The 16,002-nt window shown below is 42.1% G+C and overlaps 1 protein-coding gene across 1 annotated transcript in view; it reads right to left on the bottom strand.

The window, feature by feature from the left end:
• The window catches only part of LOC138267208 (extracellular calcium-sensing receptor-like), a 33,198-nt gene that overhangs the window by 11,469 nt on the left and 5,727 nt on the right, over positions 1-16,002 (bottom strand). Inside the window, exons 2-4 of the mRNA XM_069216062.1 lie at positions 14,110-14,401; positions 12,184-13,011; positions 4,835-5,062 (exon numbers count right to left, since the gene is read on the bottom strand). Coding sequence (XP_069072163.1) covers positions 4,835-5,062; positions 12,184-13,011; positions 14,110-14,401 — 1,348 coding nt within the window. The remainder of the gene's footprint in view (positions 1-4,834; positions 5,063-12,183; positions 13,012-14,109; positions 14,402-16,002) is intronic.

Genomic DNA, 16,002 nt, shown 5'->3' with positions numbered 1-16,002 from the left:
CTTTGGTGAACAGGGCCGCTGTCCTCTGGAGTTCTTGGTCCTTCTAGAGCAGGGCAGTCCTCTGAGGATTCAGAGGTCGCTGGTCCCTGGGGAAAGCGTTGCTGGAGCAGTGTCTTTAGAAGTGGGGAGACAGGCCGGTAGAGCTGGGGCCAAAGCAGTTGGTGTCTCCGTCTTCTCTGCAGGGTTTTTCAGCTTAGCAGTCCTCTTCTTCTTAGGTTGCAGGAATCTGATTTCCTAGGTTCTGGGGAGCCCCTAAATACTGAATTTAGGGGTGTGTTTAGGTCTGGGAGGGCAGTAGCCAATGGCTATTGTCCTTGAGGGTGGCTACACCCTCTTTGTGCCTCCTCCCTGAGGGGAGGGGGGCACATCCCTAATCCTATTGGGGGAATCCTCCATCTGCAAGATGGAGGATTTCTAAAAGTCAGAGTCACTTCAGCTCAGGACACCTTAGGGGCTGTCCTGACTGGCCAGTGACTCCTCCTTGTTTTTCTCATTATCTCTCCTGGACTTGCCGCCAAAAGTGGGGGCTGTGTCCAGGGGGTGGGCATCTCCACTAGCTGGAGTGCCCTGGGGCATTGTAACACGAAGCCTGAGCCTTTGAAGCTCACTGCTAGGTGTTACAGTTCCTGCAGGGGGGATGTGTGAAGCATCTCCACCCGGAGCAGGCTTTTGTTTCTGTCCTCAGAGAGCACAAAGACCCTCACCACATGGGGTCAGAAACTCGTCTCTCAGCAGCAGGCTGGCACAGACCAGTCAGTCCTGCACTGAACAATTGGGTAAAATACAGGGAGGCATCTCTAAGATGTACTCTGTGTGCATTTTTTTAATAAATCCAACACTGGCATCAGTGTGGGTTTATTATTCTGAGAAGTTTGATACTAAACGTCCCAGTATTCAGTGTAGCCATTATGGAGCTGTGGAGTTCGTTTTTGACAGACTCCCAGACCATATACTCTTATGGCTACCCTGCACTTACAATGTCTAAGGTTTTGCTTAGACACTGTAGGGGTATAGTGCTCATGCACCTATGCCCTCACCTGTGGCATAGTGCACCCTGCCTTAGGGCTGTAAGGCCTACTAGAGGGGTGACTTACCTATGCCACAGGCAGTGTGAGGTTGGCATGGCACCCTGAGGGGAGTGCCATGTCGACTTAGTCATTTTATCCCCACTAGCACACACAAGCTGGCAAGCAGTGTGTCTGTGCTGAGTGAGGGGTCCCCAGGGTGGCATAAGATATGCTGCAGCCCTTAGAGACCTTCCCTGGCATCAGGGCCCTTGGTACCAGGGGTACCAGTTACAAGGGACTTACCTGGATGCCAGGGTGTGCCAATTGTGGAAACAATGGTACATTTTTAGGTGAAAGAACACTGGTGCTGGGGCCTAGTTAGCAGGGTCCCAGCACACTTCTCAGTCAAGTCAGCATCAGTATCAGGCAAAAAGTGGAGGGTAACTGCAACAGGGAGCCATTTCTTTACACTAATGGTAGAAGATAGTTGTCTTTCAGAGGAATGTCTGAAGAGCAGATGGAGATGGAATTCCAGATTTTGATAATTGTGCTTGAGGAGAGGTCTTGTGCATTGAGTAGGTCCTGGTCAATGAAATGCCTGAAAGATTTTTGAAGTGTGAAAGTTGGTGAAAGGTGCGAGTGTCTTGAGTTTAGCTGTGTCTATTCCAAGGGCATGAGCAGTGCAGGAGCTGCCCTGTGGCCCATGCACCGTGTTTCCACGAGCGTTTCCCTGGTGGGGTCCCTGCCATGGAAAGGCTGGCGGAAACAGGAGTCGTGATCAGCACGCACACACAAGGGAAGACTTTTACTGTGCAATCTGTAGTTTTGTTTTCAAAGTACGATCTGCCCAGTTTCAATGCTCACCGTGAAGAGGGAGTCACTTCATCCTTTGTTAATGACACTTGCACTCTCATCAGGGAGAAATACTCATTTGTCCTTTGTCCACTATGAGCTCAATTCAATTCTCAACAGATGTTCTAATGGTGACATTGCCCTTACATGTAGAGAAATTACAGGATTTAGTTATTCCCCCTCCTTCCCCCCCTAATTATGGAGAGTCACCTGCTGCATGGGTACATAATTGCAAGGAAGATTAATTAACAACTGTTATTGTCCACAAATGTGAGCACTAAAACAAATCATTGGAATATTGAAAGCTCCACTTGAAACAGACAAGTGACAGAAAGTCAGTTGTGGTTCTGACAGTCCTTCTGTTAAAACATTGTAGGGCTTCTTTTTCTGTTTGGTTTCACTCAATCTATAACATTCTCATTGAATGGGCGGAATCCCTATTAGGACTGTGGTGCTTCTGTTCTGAGCTTTGGTTGGTTATTGTGTTTTTCATCACTCCAACGTGCCCTAACCTGCAGGAGGCTCCTATCAGGGAGAGCACACCAGCCCTTAATAGATGTTTCCAGTGCTCATGGGATTAGAAAGTGAACTTTAGCACCAAAAATTATATATTAATATTTTGGAAAAAATATCCCCTGCCTTGTATTAATATTTGTAGCAGAAATGCAGGTGATAATGCAGGGCTTTCTACAATGGATTTAAAGAAAAATGCAACTTTAAGAGTCAGGTAACTCAAACAACAGTGACTACAGCATTACTCTGTCCATGTGTACTACAACAAGTACTTAATTTGACCCGATGTTTGGGGACTGTCAACATTTTTTAATGAGATATTTACCGAGCTCAAAATATGGAGAAAAAAACACAGATTGGAAACAAAGGGAAAGAGAAATATAGCAAAACCATTACAAAGGTAGAAAGCAGAAGCCTATAAGAGTGAGATAAATGGGCAGTGATTGTCTGGTAGTGGATTAGAGAAGCATGAGGTGTATTTAAGACTACCAGCCTTGGTTTTTAATGTGCAAGCATTTAATTGCATTGGTTGCGGGCTTCAGTTATATGTCATAGACACCTAGATTTCTGGACTAAGGGCCTCATTATAAGTGTGGCGGTCTGAGGACCCCCACACTTGCATTGATGGTCAGACTGCCGCAACTTTGGTGGTCCGACCACCCAATTAAAACCCTGGTTGGTGGACCTGCCACGGGATCGCTGTCCAGCCGGGAACATGGTTCCCCACAGCATGACGGCAGTCGGGCTTGTAACCAGGCAGAGCGGCGTTGAACTTGGCACCACCTGGCTGATTACAACTCCCCTTACCACCAGACTTTCCATGGCGGTCTGACCCAGTCTGGCAGTAAGGGTGTGTAGTGCGCCCCCTGCCCAGCACCCTCAACATGTGCACTGTCTACCTTGCAGACAGCGTGCATTCCGAGGGTGCTCGTAAGCCCCCTCTGTGCTACATTTTAGGACCAGGTTCCCTTAAGGGAGCAGAGACCCGTACCGTAGCACTGTTCCTGCCGGCCAGACCGGCGGGAATGCTCTATTACAACGTTCTTGCCGGTCAACCTGGTGGCAATTTTGTAATAGGGCGGGAGGTGTCACCGGCATGGCGGGGGCATCACCCCAGCGGCTTTGGTCGTCCCATGGTCCGACACCAATGTCGTAAGTGGGGCTCAAGACTCTAGGATGAATACTGAAGCTCAAGCTGGGCTTGAGCCTCCAATAATAATCATGGCTGCTCTGTATTCAGTAGCAGTATTTTAGGTTCTCTGGGGACACATTTTACCTTGACAGATGAGAAACATTTAAAAGCATTGTCCAAAAGTGTATACCAGCTATTATTGACAGTAGACCACATTGTTGTTTTCAGAGGAGTTATAGAAAACACTATTGCTGGGATTATTTTTCCTCACTAGCTTGAGGATACAGATCTAATTCATGTGACTTGAAAAAGAGAAAAGAATCAGAGGAAAAAAGTCTAAACAGGTTGTTAAAGAAACTACAAGTGGTACGAAGAAAAGAAACAGCATGAGGTTTTCATCAGCACTTTCCTCAGTCCCTTAGAGTCCCGGACCAGTCAAGGTCAGGTGAAGAAAATAAGGCTCATTCAGAGAAACAAACAGTAAATCTTTCACTCCAGACGTTATACAGATTCTATTTGCAGGATTGCCAGTTTGGAGTCCCACCAGAGGGGCCTGATATCAACATCCTATGCCCTCACAAAGGGCACAATATTATCAGTTCTCAATTGCATCTTCAGGATCGGCATGCTTATCATTCCTGGATGATTAAACCATTTCCAAATCCATATGAGTTTTTTCTCAATTGGAAGTAGTGTCAATGTTTTTCCTTCCCACTCAGCCAAGACCATTTTCAACTGCTTTCATCCATTTTAATTAAACCATACACTAGCACATCTGTTGCAAAAAAAAAAACAGGGTGCCATGGCATCATGTACCCTTCTTTTTCTTTTGTCCTATGTCCTATCCTGTTCATGCAAAGGGACTAAAACTAGAAAGGTCAGACAGAGTGAGTCAAATACTGTATGATGAAGCGAAAGATCAGAAAGAAAACACAAAGAGGAGAGAAAAAGAAAGAGACTTATAAGAAGGGAAGATTAAAAGGAAACATTATAAAAGGAAGAAAGGGTGAAAGCTAACGTGTAAGGAAAGATCTTTGCTGCTAGCCAAGGCTGATAATATGGGGCTTGTAATTGGCACCCTTTATTGCCCAACGAAAATGACATTAAGGCTATTACCAAACACCCCTTTTCTTGGTAAAAAAAAAAAAAAAAAAGGAGACACACTGATTGAACCACAATACTGAGCTGTCACTCAATGAGTAATAATTGACAATAAGTAATGGTAAAGGAACACATTTCCCGCTGATCTTCCTGTGATCGTGTGACATCTCGTCTAACTGGAAAAAGCAATCCACACCATAAAATATTCACAATTAATTTTAAAACTTACCTGAGAGTCCTGTGAAGGCCAAATAACGGCACTGATGTTGATGATGAGATTCCTACCCCGAGGGGCACTATGATCATACCTTCCAACTGTTACCTGGCTGATGCTGCCAGCAGGGCCGCTCTGCCAGTTTATGATGTCATACTGAGCAGGAACTTCACCATTCAGATTAAAAAATACTTCTTCACCGCCTTTATTTTCAAATCGCACTTTCTTAATATAATGAATGAGCTACATCAAGAATAAAAACATATTTGGATTGACTAAGTAACTTGTATGAGGTGACATTTCAAAGCGTAATACAAGCTCATACAGATGAACATACAATTATTCTAGCATCAGTTACTCAATAATCAGGCATGCTATATTATACAACTTTGCCCATGTACCTTTATTTGGAACTTCAGCTCATATTGTTCCACTAGTGATTTGGAAAATACATCCTTATTATGCAATGCCATATACATTTTGTGCATGAGCAAGCACACACTGTAGCTAACCTCGCAGACTGATAAAGTGCCACAGAAAGCCAATAGCTTCAACGTTGTCTATCACCATCGGAGGTTGGGCCACAAAACATGTTTACTTCAGCTTTTACATGCGTTTGGTAAGTAAGGCTGTGCTTGGAGCAAACCTGCTTTTACCATCATATTATTAAAGCAGAATTCAGGAGGTGATAATGTGTGACATGAATGTATCTACACATATACTCTTGCAATTGTTTGTGGTGCTGATGTGTTTTGCTTTGCATTATTGCACAGTGTTGTTTTCTTGTACTGAAGTTGCTACGCTGCATTCTAGTTTTACTGTTTTATTGTTTTGCACCTTGTTATGTTATTATTCTGCTTTGTGATACCTTGTGTTGTGTTCTTATGTGATAATTGTTTACTTTAGAGGTGTCACCAAATGCTGCTTGTCAGAAATTGGATTACTAATTTAGGGCAGAGTAACTCCTGCTAAATTAATAATAATCTGCTTAGACCAGTTCACAGTTCTCTCAACCCTGGGTAGCTATGGCACAAATTAAAAATGAATTAATAAACAACAACAATAATGGGTATTTAGTCATTACTTTTTCATCTAAAATTCTCACAGAAGATCAATACAGTGTTCTGAACAAAGGTTTATGATTTTGTCCAGAGGCAAATTTGGATCTTGTAAAAATTTGAATAAACCTGAAAACATTTTCAAGTAATTTAAAAAGAAACAAATATTTTGCCATTCACACAAGAGAAGTCAATGAGAAAGATGAAACATCAGCATCCATTTTGACAACAAAGGACATATCATACCTAAAGGCCCTGACAACCTTGGATGCGGAATGCTATGAGAATTGTGCTGTGGAACCCTTTTCCATGACATCAAATATGCACTTTTTCAAAGAGATGGGTCTAACCACTTAACAATCTGGCAAAAGTGGATGTAAACCGTGCTCGCTTCTCTCTCCTCAAATTCCTACTGGCAATAAAATTGATCTAATTCAGGAAATCACGGTGGAATAAATTAATAGACTGCCCAATAAAATGCCAACTAGAAGGAAAAGTGAAATGAGTATTAAAGTATTGCACACAATAAGGAACCTTCAAGAAGGTAAGCAAATAATTATTAAGTCCTCTGATAAAGGGGGCAATATAGTGATCCAAGATGGAATCAGGTATATATTAGAAGCTGAAAAACAACTCAAGATTCAACAGCATTAAACCAAGCTGAAAAATAATTCAACTAATGGTGTTGCTACTGAATATTGTCATAAACCTATAAGATGGGCAGAACTGGATTTGTTTGATGAGGAAGAATATAGATATTTGAGATAGATTATCCAATGACACCGACCTTTTATTTTCTTCCTATGGAGCATAGAAATATCAAAAATCCACCAGGGTGCCCAATCGTCAACCCTGTAGGTTCCTTACTGGAAAATATTTTGAGATTTGTTGACATTTTTCTCTTTCAATATGTGACGGTACTCCTTTCTTATTCAAGAGGTTCAACTGACTATTTAAACAAAATCCATGACATACCCTGGAAGGATAATTACCTATTGGCAACCATCAATGTGGTATCAGTTCCATCCAACACTGATGGCCTAAATTCCTGCAGGTATTTTCTAAGAGCCAGATCTGTGAGCCATATGGTACCCTCAAATATGCTGTTAGAGATGCTTGAAGTTGCTTAAAATCATATTGTTTTTTTATCTTCAATGGCACCCAGTACCCAGTAGCCATGTACAGGGTTGGGCATTTATTTTGCCCCAACACATTCAAACTTAATGATGGGTTGGTGGGAAGCAGGAGACATGTGGACAGAGAAAACTCTAACTTTTCTGTAATATGTGAAACTGTAGACTCTTTTAATTGATGACCTATTCAATATTTGGGACAGAGAGCCTAGAGTTGGTTATTTCCTACCCAAATGATAATGAATACAAGTTTAAATGTACCCACACTATCAGTGCTGACAAAATTTACTTTATGGATAGTGAAGTGTGTATGAAACACAACAACATCTGTAGTAAAAATCATCACAATGCCACATCCTGTAGCAGCAACTTACTTGCATGCCAACAGAGGCACCCTAAAGCTTGAAGTGGAGTCTGCCATTTGGCGAACTACTACTGCTCAGAAATGAAAGACTTTGAAATTCAGGCCAAGGAAACAATAGCACGCTTTGCACAAAGAGGTTATCCATTTGATGCTCTTCAGAATAATTTACAAAGAGCTTGTTCTAAGACACAGGAGGAATTATTTGTAACTGGAAATAAGGTTTCGAAAGAGGAAAATATTGTCCGGTTCATCATGAACAACAATATCAAGCACGCTAAACTGAACAAAATCACAAGGAAGAATTGGAAAATTCAACAAATGGATGAACATCTCAAAGAAGTTCTTACTGCCACCCTCAAATTACCTACAGGAACGTAGATTATTTGGGTGACTTATTTAACTACCTGGTGCTCCCCACAGCACGGGAGTCTCTTTTGCAAAGTGGAGTGAGCGGTGCAGGCCAGGAGTACAGTGCCCAAGTGTACCCTGTGCAGTCCAAGGTGGGGGGGGAACCTGTTAACATCAGTGCCAGGGAGCGCTAGTTAACCATCTGGTGCTCCCCCCAGTGTGGGAGTATCTCTTGCAGAGTGGAGTGAGCAGTGTGGGCCAGCACTTCAAGGCCCAAGTGTACCCTGTGCAGTTGAAGGAGGGGGGAGCCTGTTACCATCAGCGCCGATTAGCCCTATTTAACAATCTGGTGCATCCCGGAGCATTGGGCACATGTATAGCAAAGCATTTCTGGGAGAAGCATAGAAGTAACCAAAAAGAATTAAGTTACTTTGTAATTAAAAACATATATAGAGAGTGTAGGCAATCATGAGTTAAAACTCAGGAGAGCAGAGTCAAGGCTAACTACATTAATGGGAACTGAGGGTCACATGTGCCATAACATGGAAGGACAAAGGAAAAATGTTTAGGGGAAGACCCCCTCTAAGGTTGACATGTTTAATATGCTACTGCCCCCTCCCCCAGCCCCCATTGAAAGTATGGAGCACTACCACCCTAATGGGAGTTCTCATTGTTAAAGGCAGAATAAGCTGGACAGACCATCAGCATGGTCTGACCCAGGACAATGATCCACCATGAAGTCCTTTCCCTGTAGGGAGATGGACCACCTCAACAGGTTTGGATTCTCATGCTTCATCTGCATGAGCCATCTGAGTGGCCTTTGGTCTGTCTGAACCCAGAAGTGAGTCACAAACAAGTGTGGTCTTAGCTTCTTCAGTGCCCAAACTACAGCAAAGACTTCCCTTTCAATAACACTACACCTCCGTTCCCTGGGAAGCAGCCTCCTAGAGATTAAAGCTTCAGATTGGTCTAGGTACTCCTCATAGAGCTGTGATAGGAATGCCCCTATGCCATCCTCTGGGGCATCTGCTTATACAATGAATTCCTGTGAAAATTCAGGGGCCTTGAGCACAGGGGCTGTGCATATTGCCTGTCTGAGAGTGTCAAAAGCTTGCTGTCAGTCTTCTGTCCAGATCACCTTTTTGGGCTGCTTCTTGGAAGTCACCTCAGTCAAGGGGGCACAATGTTGCCATATCCCTTGACAAACCTCCCATAATAACAAACGGGGCCAGAAAGGCCCTCACTCTAATCTGTGTTTTGTGGGGCTCCAAAGCCAGGGTAGTCGCTATTTTGCCGGGAGGGGCTGCACCTGACCCTGCCAACAAGGTATCCCAAGTACACCACGGAACCATGACATATCTGTCACTTAATGGCCTTGATAGTCAGGCCTTCTTGTTGCAGGGCCTGAAGAACCTCCTGCAGGTGAAAGAGGTGGCCCTCCCAGCTACTACTGAAGACAGCTATATCATCCAGATAAGCAGCACTGAAGGCCTCCAGTCCAGCACACAAACAGAAATAATGTGAAAATACAACATAAGGATAATCCACAGCAATTTAGAAAGATGGATTACATTTTAATAAATTATTTGACATCTAAACAACAAAATTCCAATCTGCACAACTTCAATTATGATTTTTTATAGTTTAAGTTAAAAACTAGCACCGAAAAGAATAAAGCGCCAACTGTGGACATCTAGTCACACAAGAACGTGTCAAATTCGAAAAATATGGTCGACTGCGATGAGGAATGGGACTAATACAAGACGTGGATTGGGGGCCAAGTTGGACCTCCAAACTCCTTATGAGGCCCTTAATTTGTGTTCTATTCCCTTTGAAAGCATTAAAATTCAATTTTATCATTTATGAAATACAGATAACTACCTATTAAATGAAAATATATTGTACAATTAAATAAATATATAACACCAGAACTTTCTTTTTATTTGTTTCAAGTAGCACCAATCATTGTTACATACCCATAAAAATGCAAGTCATCTATTGGCATGGCCAATGTGTATTTCACTCTGTGAATATGTTTTTTTGGTTTATAATGTCTTTAATATTGTTATTTGCTTTTGATGGTAATGCAAAGTGCTTGATTTGTTTTGTTGTATGCTTTTGCATCAAAGTCCCCAGCTATCACTGAAACATATTATAAAATAAAGATGTGGGACACTGAATTCTATATAAGTTTTTGTGCGTCAAAGATATATTTAAGAATGTGGTTTTTTTTGGTTATCGGGGACTTGGGTCACATTGCCTTTCTAGAACTTACATTAACATGCATTTCTACCATCAGGTGAAGAATCTTTTAAATCATTGGAAGCATGAGACTGAAATGGGTGGTGAAAACTTTGTTCAAACTAAATAGTTGTCACTTAGTGTGCGTTGGTTCATTCAGCCTTTATGCAACATTGTCGCATTAGAATGCTTTGTTGGTGGAATGTGCTATGTTTATTTTACATTAGTGGAAGAAATAAACAATAGATTATGCTCTACTGACCCTCAGCTGCTTTCATTTTTTTTCTTTCTTCATAATACTTCAGAAGTTGTTAATTCCAAAAAGTTTCAAATAAGACACAAAAGATATCTCCAGTGGTTGATAGCGAGCTGACATGTGCTATGTGATTTATCATCTTATAGGTTCTGTTGCTTCCAAAATTAATTCTGCAATGTATACATATAGAAATAATGGTCAACTGATTACCTTATTCTGTTAACATATTTTTTCAATTTCTTGACATTTAGGGCTTCATTAAGACCCTGGTGGTCTTTAGACCTCCAGGGTCACAGTAGTGGTCTGACTATTGCCAGAGGGGTGGTCTCACCACTTTATGACTGGGGTGGTTGGGCCATAGCTAGAATGCCAGCACCGTCAATTTACCTCTACAGGAGCGGGCTGGCAGTGCAGGTGGTCCTAATCCTCCAGGGCAGCGCTGCGAGCAGCGTTGCCCTGGGGATTACAACCCCCCTCTCCGCAGGCTTTTACATGGTGGTAGCACCTCCATGTATAGGCTGGCAGAGACGGGGTGCGGGGGGAACTCGGAGGGGGGCCCTGCACTGCCCATGCACTATTTCCGCCCCCTGACGCAGCAGGGAACTTGTAATAGAGCTAGCGGGAAGGGGGCGCTCAGGCGCAACCTGATCGAGGGACTTTGGCAGATGGCCTTTTCAGTCCGCCAAACTTATAATGACCCCCTTAATGTCACGCCCAGTCCCACTAAAGCTGCTTGTAAGATGTTACGGAAGTGAAGTGTATTCCACCATACATTTTTCCTGCTGCCACCACTGCACACTGCTCATTGTGGGCATTGATGGTGACGGGGCAGGAGATGGTGGTGTCTTCTGAAGTGCCTTCATTTTTTCAAGTTTTCTTCCCACTGGATCTCGGTGCACTCTCACAGTACATGCACTAGGCTGGAGAAACCTCAAATGTGTACTTCCACACAGAGGAGAATCAGGGTAGAACAATGAAAGTGGAACACTATCATCAAAAACATTTTGTTATTCTGTGTCATTTTATTTACTAAAAGTTTCTCTATTTTTCTAAATTGGTTTGGACTTTTTGTGGTGTTGTGTTTTCACTTTATTAATGTTTGTGTGCTGCATAAATACTTAACACAGTAAATCTAAGTTAAGCCTGACTGTTTTTATGGCATGCTACCTAAAAGTTAAGCACAAGTTAATTTAGTGACTTTTGTGGTTCACCTCGACAAGGATTGTGGCAGTAACTTGAGAAGGGTTTTAATCCCCTCAACCAATAACACAATTTCATACAACTGCCTTTGGTATTGAGACTGCACAGGAGTCTTTTAGGAGCACCAGGCTTTGAAGCAACAAGGCTCTCTTTTCCATAGGTTAGAAGCCGTGCACAGGGTCCTTGGTGTTATTTAAATAGAACTTCATCGAATAGTGCCACCAAATCTCATGCACATCTTGCAAGAGCTGGAAGTCTTGGAAAGATTTGCACTTCAGACTGTCCTGGATCACCAAATCTTGAAAAGTCCGGGCCACCTGAAGACAGCAGGAGGGCCCATGTGAATTAAAATGGGCATGCAGAGAAATGTACTAATAGGTGTCAACGTTTTTAAATATACCCATTTCAAACCCAAGTTTCCTTGCCTATCTCACAGTGAGTGATATTCAATAATGATAGTGGTATATGTGTGTTTGGAAGTCATATTTCCATTTGTGCATCATTCATTATTTTCCTACACATTCATATTTCCACACGGTCCTTAAGGGAGGTGAATAATTGTCTGATAATGGTCTTCCACAAAAACATTCCAGGGAGAAGTGTTATACTGTATACATTCTCACATAAGTGCACATTAACAATTTATGTAAATTGCCCATTCTTTCACTTTGCATTCATTTTACATTCACATCACCAAGTGATATATTTCATTATTGATTACATTTAAAGTCTAAAACTATTTCAACTAAAACATCTTATATTACCTGCCATGGCTTGAAACCAGCAATATCTTTCCAGGTTCCATTAAGGATCTGTAGCTGTACTGCCCGTTCAGAATTTAAATCATGTAAAGCCCAAGCGGTGGCATAAACTGCATTGTAGACATTATAAGCTACTCGTAAATTAGCCACATCGTTGTAGTCATTCTGAACGCTCTCCAGTCTCTCGTCTCCTGTGCACCAAATTGCTGCATTATCCACTGCACTTATGTGTTTTTGATCTATCCACTGGCATCCAAAAGCTTCTTCCCAGAAAATTGGGAGAAACCCATTCTCTGTTGACCTTGACTGATGGACACTGTTGAGATGCTCCTCAAACCCTGGCATCTCACCATTGCGGCTTGCTAACCCAATGGTGCCTACAAGAACATCGGAGTAGATCCCCATAGCTAATGGGGCAGATATAGACCAGCCTTCTGTGGCAATCCATACCTTCCCAGTCACTTTCTGCCTCATCATCTCATCTACTAAAGGACCAAGACCAGCATCACTGGAGAAGATGACAATGACATTGGCTGTTGAGCTTTTCATCACCTGTATAATATGGAAAGCATTCCTGTTGGCTTGGCTCAGAATGATATTCTCAGAGAAGGCAATACAAACACCTGCCTTGTCCAGTTCCTCTTTCAAAATATGTGCACCTTGTTGGCCATAGTCATTATCTTCTACCAGCAGACCGATCCACGTCCAGCCAAAGTGTATTAACAACTTGGCCAATCCTCTGGACTGATAGTCATCATTGGGGATGGTGCGGAAAAATGAAGGAAACTGTTTCCGGTCACTCAGGAGTGGACTTGTTGAAACAAAACTGATCTGTAAAAGAGCATAATGGAGCACCAAACAATTGATTACTGTTAACAAGATGAATATACTTGAAATGCCTAAACAACAGATTCAAGAAAAAAACATCTTATCCAACTTAAATTGAATACATGTAGTTGCGGTTACATCCTAGAATTCCCGTTACTGATTGAAATATGTTCCAATTTGACCCTACTTTGATTGTGTGAACTAATCTCTTTCATTTGGACATTTGGTAGCGATTGAAAATCCTTATGTAGGAAGTTCTAACTCCTATGTTATGAGTAATATCCATCAGTGGAATTAAATTAACTCTGCCCCAAGGATAGCAAGTTAAAGATAATTTTGCCAGACGGATTTCCCATTGGAAACCAATTTTTAATGGCTAGTGTTTTTCGGACAACAGTGGATTATAACTCTGAAATGTAATCTATTGGCATTATAAAGGGAAGCAAGACATCACAGCATTAGCTTGTAATCCTGAAACAGTACAACATATTCAAAATGTATTTCAGGTATTCCAGTTGCCTTAAATAAGGGGTATGTGAACTAAAATGCTATATAGATGTGTATAAGGTTAAAATCTTCTCATGATTTTGCATAACTGCAAAATCTGTCAACTTTTTAGAGGTTTTCCCTGAGCAAAAATATATTTTGCAAGTGGCATCCCCTTCAAAATATAAGCTTTCCATTTTAAAAAAAATTCTTTGACATCTTATGGTACAACACTGTGAAGATGCTGAAGCTGAAAAAGAAAAGCTCCTGAAGTTAGCAGAAGTGAATTTCAACATTAACGTTGGACCTCATTTAAACTCTGGGGTGCCATCTATCGTATATCTGGTGTAGCAGAGGTGCTGGATCTCTTACCTTTTTTATTAATTCATGTAACATACCCTCATAGACGGAATCTATATTCGACAATAATGATATCCCACATGCTGCACAATTTGTACAAGGTGAATAGGACTTTCATCAATCCAATTTTCAATTTATGCCCTTCACTTCCCTACTCTAAATAGAGTATTTTCTCTGTCCTATATTTACCACATGGTGCAACAACTACCAACAGCACTGTTTATTTACGATATACATTTTTATTCTGAAAATTACCTGAGGAAACCTGTACAAGCCCAGTACTCGGGCCATGACAATAGAGCAAGAGGATCCAGCGTCACCAATGATACCCATTAGTGGGAGCATAAACTGGCAGCTAAAGTTTGGAATAGGCTGGGCTCGCCCTGCGAGGATCCAAAGGGTGCCTTCAAGAGACCGCTGCATCACCCGACAGGAGTCGTAGATACGGAAGCCCAGAGTGGTGTTTGGTAGGAAATGTGGGTTCTTGTTGATCTCCTCAATAGCAAAAACCATGGCTTGTAGTGATTTGTAATTCTGGAGACGAAACCTGAAATATTAATAGAGAGATCACTTGTTTACAGACATTACAGTTTCTTAGTGGCTTGTGTAGCAGGTGATTGCAGCATGCATCTTCTACTTAGTGTAAAATATTAGATAATCGATTCTGTCCATGATGAGATCAAAGCACTGATTACTGCTTTGGGCAAGAAAACAAAAGTTCCCCATAGATCACTGCATGGTCAGAACACCAATGCTCTTCACTCCTGAGCCAATCAGTCCTGGCTTCCCTTCCACCACTCTACGGAGACAAAAGGGCCAACCAATGTACACCAGTCTCTCAGAACTCCCCATAGACAAGTAGTCCTGAGCAGTGACAATCCTGTCTCATCAAGCCAACCAGGAAACAGCCTCCCCTGATAGCACTCTGCTGAGATAACAGAGGCAGCCAATGCCCCAGCCTGCAGGTGCACTCAGAGTGCAGCGTGGGCAGAGACGTGGCATTCCTCAATGCTCAGCTGATCAAGAACCGGCCTCGCTTCACACCACTGCTCTAAAACAAAAAGGTTAACACGCACCTGGCCCACAGAAAATAATTCAGAACTCAGCAATTACCCAACTCTCAACCCAGCTAGGGCAAAATATCTCCTGTTCTCCAAGAGTGCAAAGTAAAACTGAGCAGACATGAACTTTTATGATGTTACCGCCTCCCAGCTTATACCCAACTCAACAAATAGCTCACTTTCAAGGAACACACAACAAAGAAAACCAATGCAGTATGGGATCAGTTCTTCCTCCAGTAGAAGTTAAGACTCTTCCTACCCAAATTAAATACCAGAGCAACAATCCACTCATTAGTCTTCTCTCCAACTTGGCAAAGGCCCCGATCCTTCCATTGGGACAGGAGAAAATTATTTACATGCTGCAGCTCACTTCCTCATGAGGAATTCTTGCCCATAAAACAGACATAATTGGCTGAGAAGCAAACAATCTCAGGTGAAGAATAAATCACTAGAAGCCAAGACATCACCAGACTGGAAACGAGGAAACCCAGGGAGAAAAGATAACAGGAGATAGGCCTTCTTGCTCTACACACCAAGTACCGGTACCACCAGCCGCAGAAATGACCCCATTCTTTTTGCAACTCAGAAAGAAATTGAAGAAACATCTCTTCATTTAACACTTTCTTCATCCTCACTAGGTACCCTTTCCCCTTCACTATTCTGTTTAGTGATCCACTACTTCTTGGATAGCTTTAGGCCGTACATATATAAAGTTCATAACATCTATTGCTTTACCTGTGAATTTATTCAAACTAATTAACCAGTATGCAGCCTCCAAAGGTCAATTGCTCTCTGTCCCCAATTATTTGAAAGTGAGACAAACCACCTCTGAAGCTACCGGTTCCGTTAATATATCCCAATATTTAGCAAACATGTTTCAAAACCTTTGTAGAGCACACATTGCAAGACTAATGATCTGTAGCTGATGGCACCTTTACGAAAGTACAGAAAAAGAACTCACAATTAAAAAAGCTAATTTGTTTAAGTAGTACTTTTTAGCAGGACTGACTTGTCAAGAAAATTGTGAGCCAAGCTATATTGAAGTACAGATCTTTATATCATGCCTATTCCCCAAGGACATCCTGGT

This window comes from Pleurodeles waltl, chromosome 12, assembly GCF_031143425.1.
Source record: "Pleurodeles waltl isolate 20211129_DDA chromosome 12, aPleWal1.hap1.20221129, whole genome shotgun sequence".
Taxonomy (NCBI): domain Eukaryota; kingdom Metazoa; phylum Chordata; class Amphibia; order Caudata; family Salamandridae; genus Pleurodeles; species Pleurodeles waltl.
Note: the sequence above shows the minus strand (reverse complement) of the source record. Positions and strands in the feature narration are given on the sequence as shown.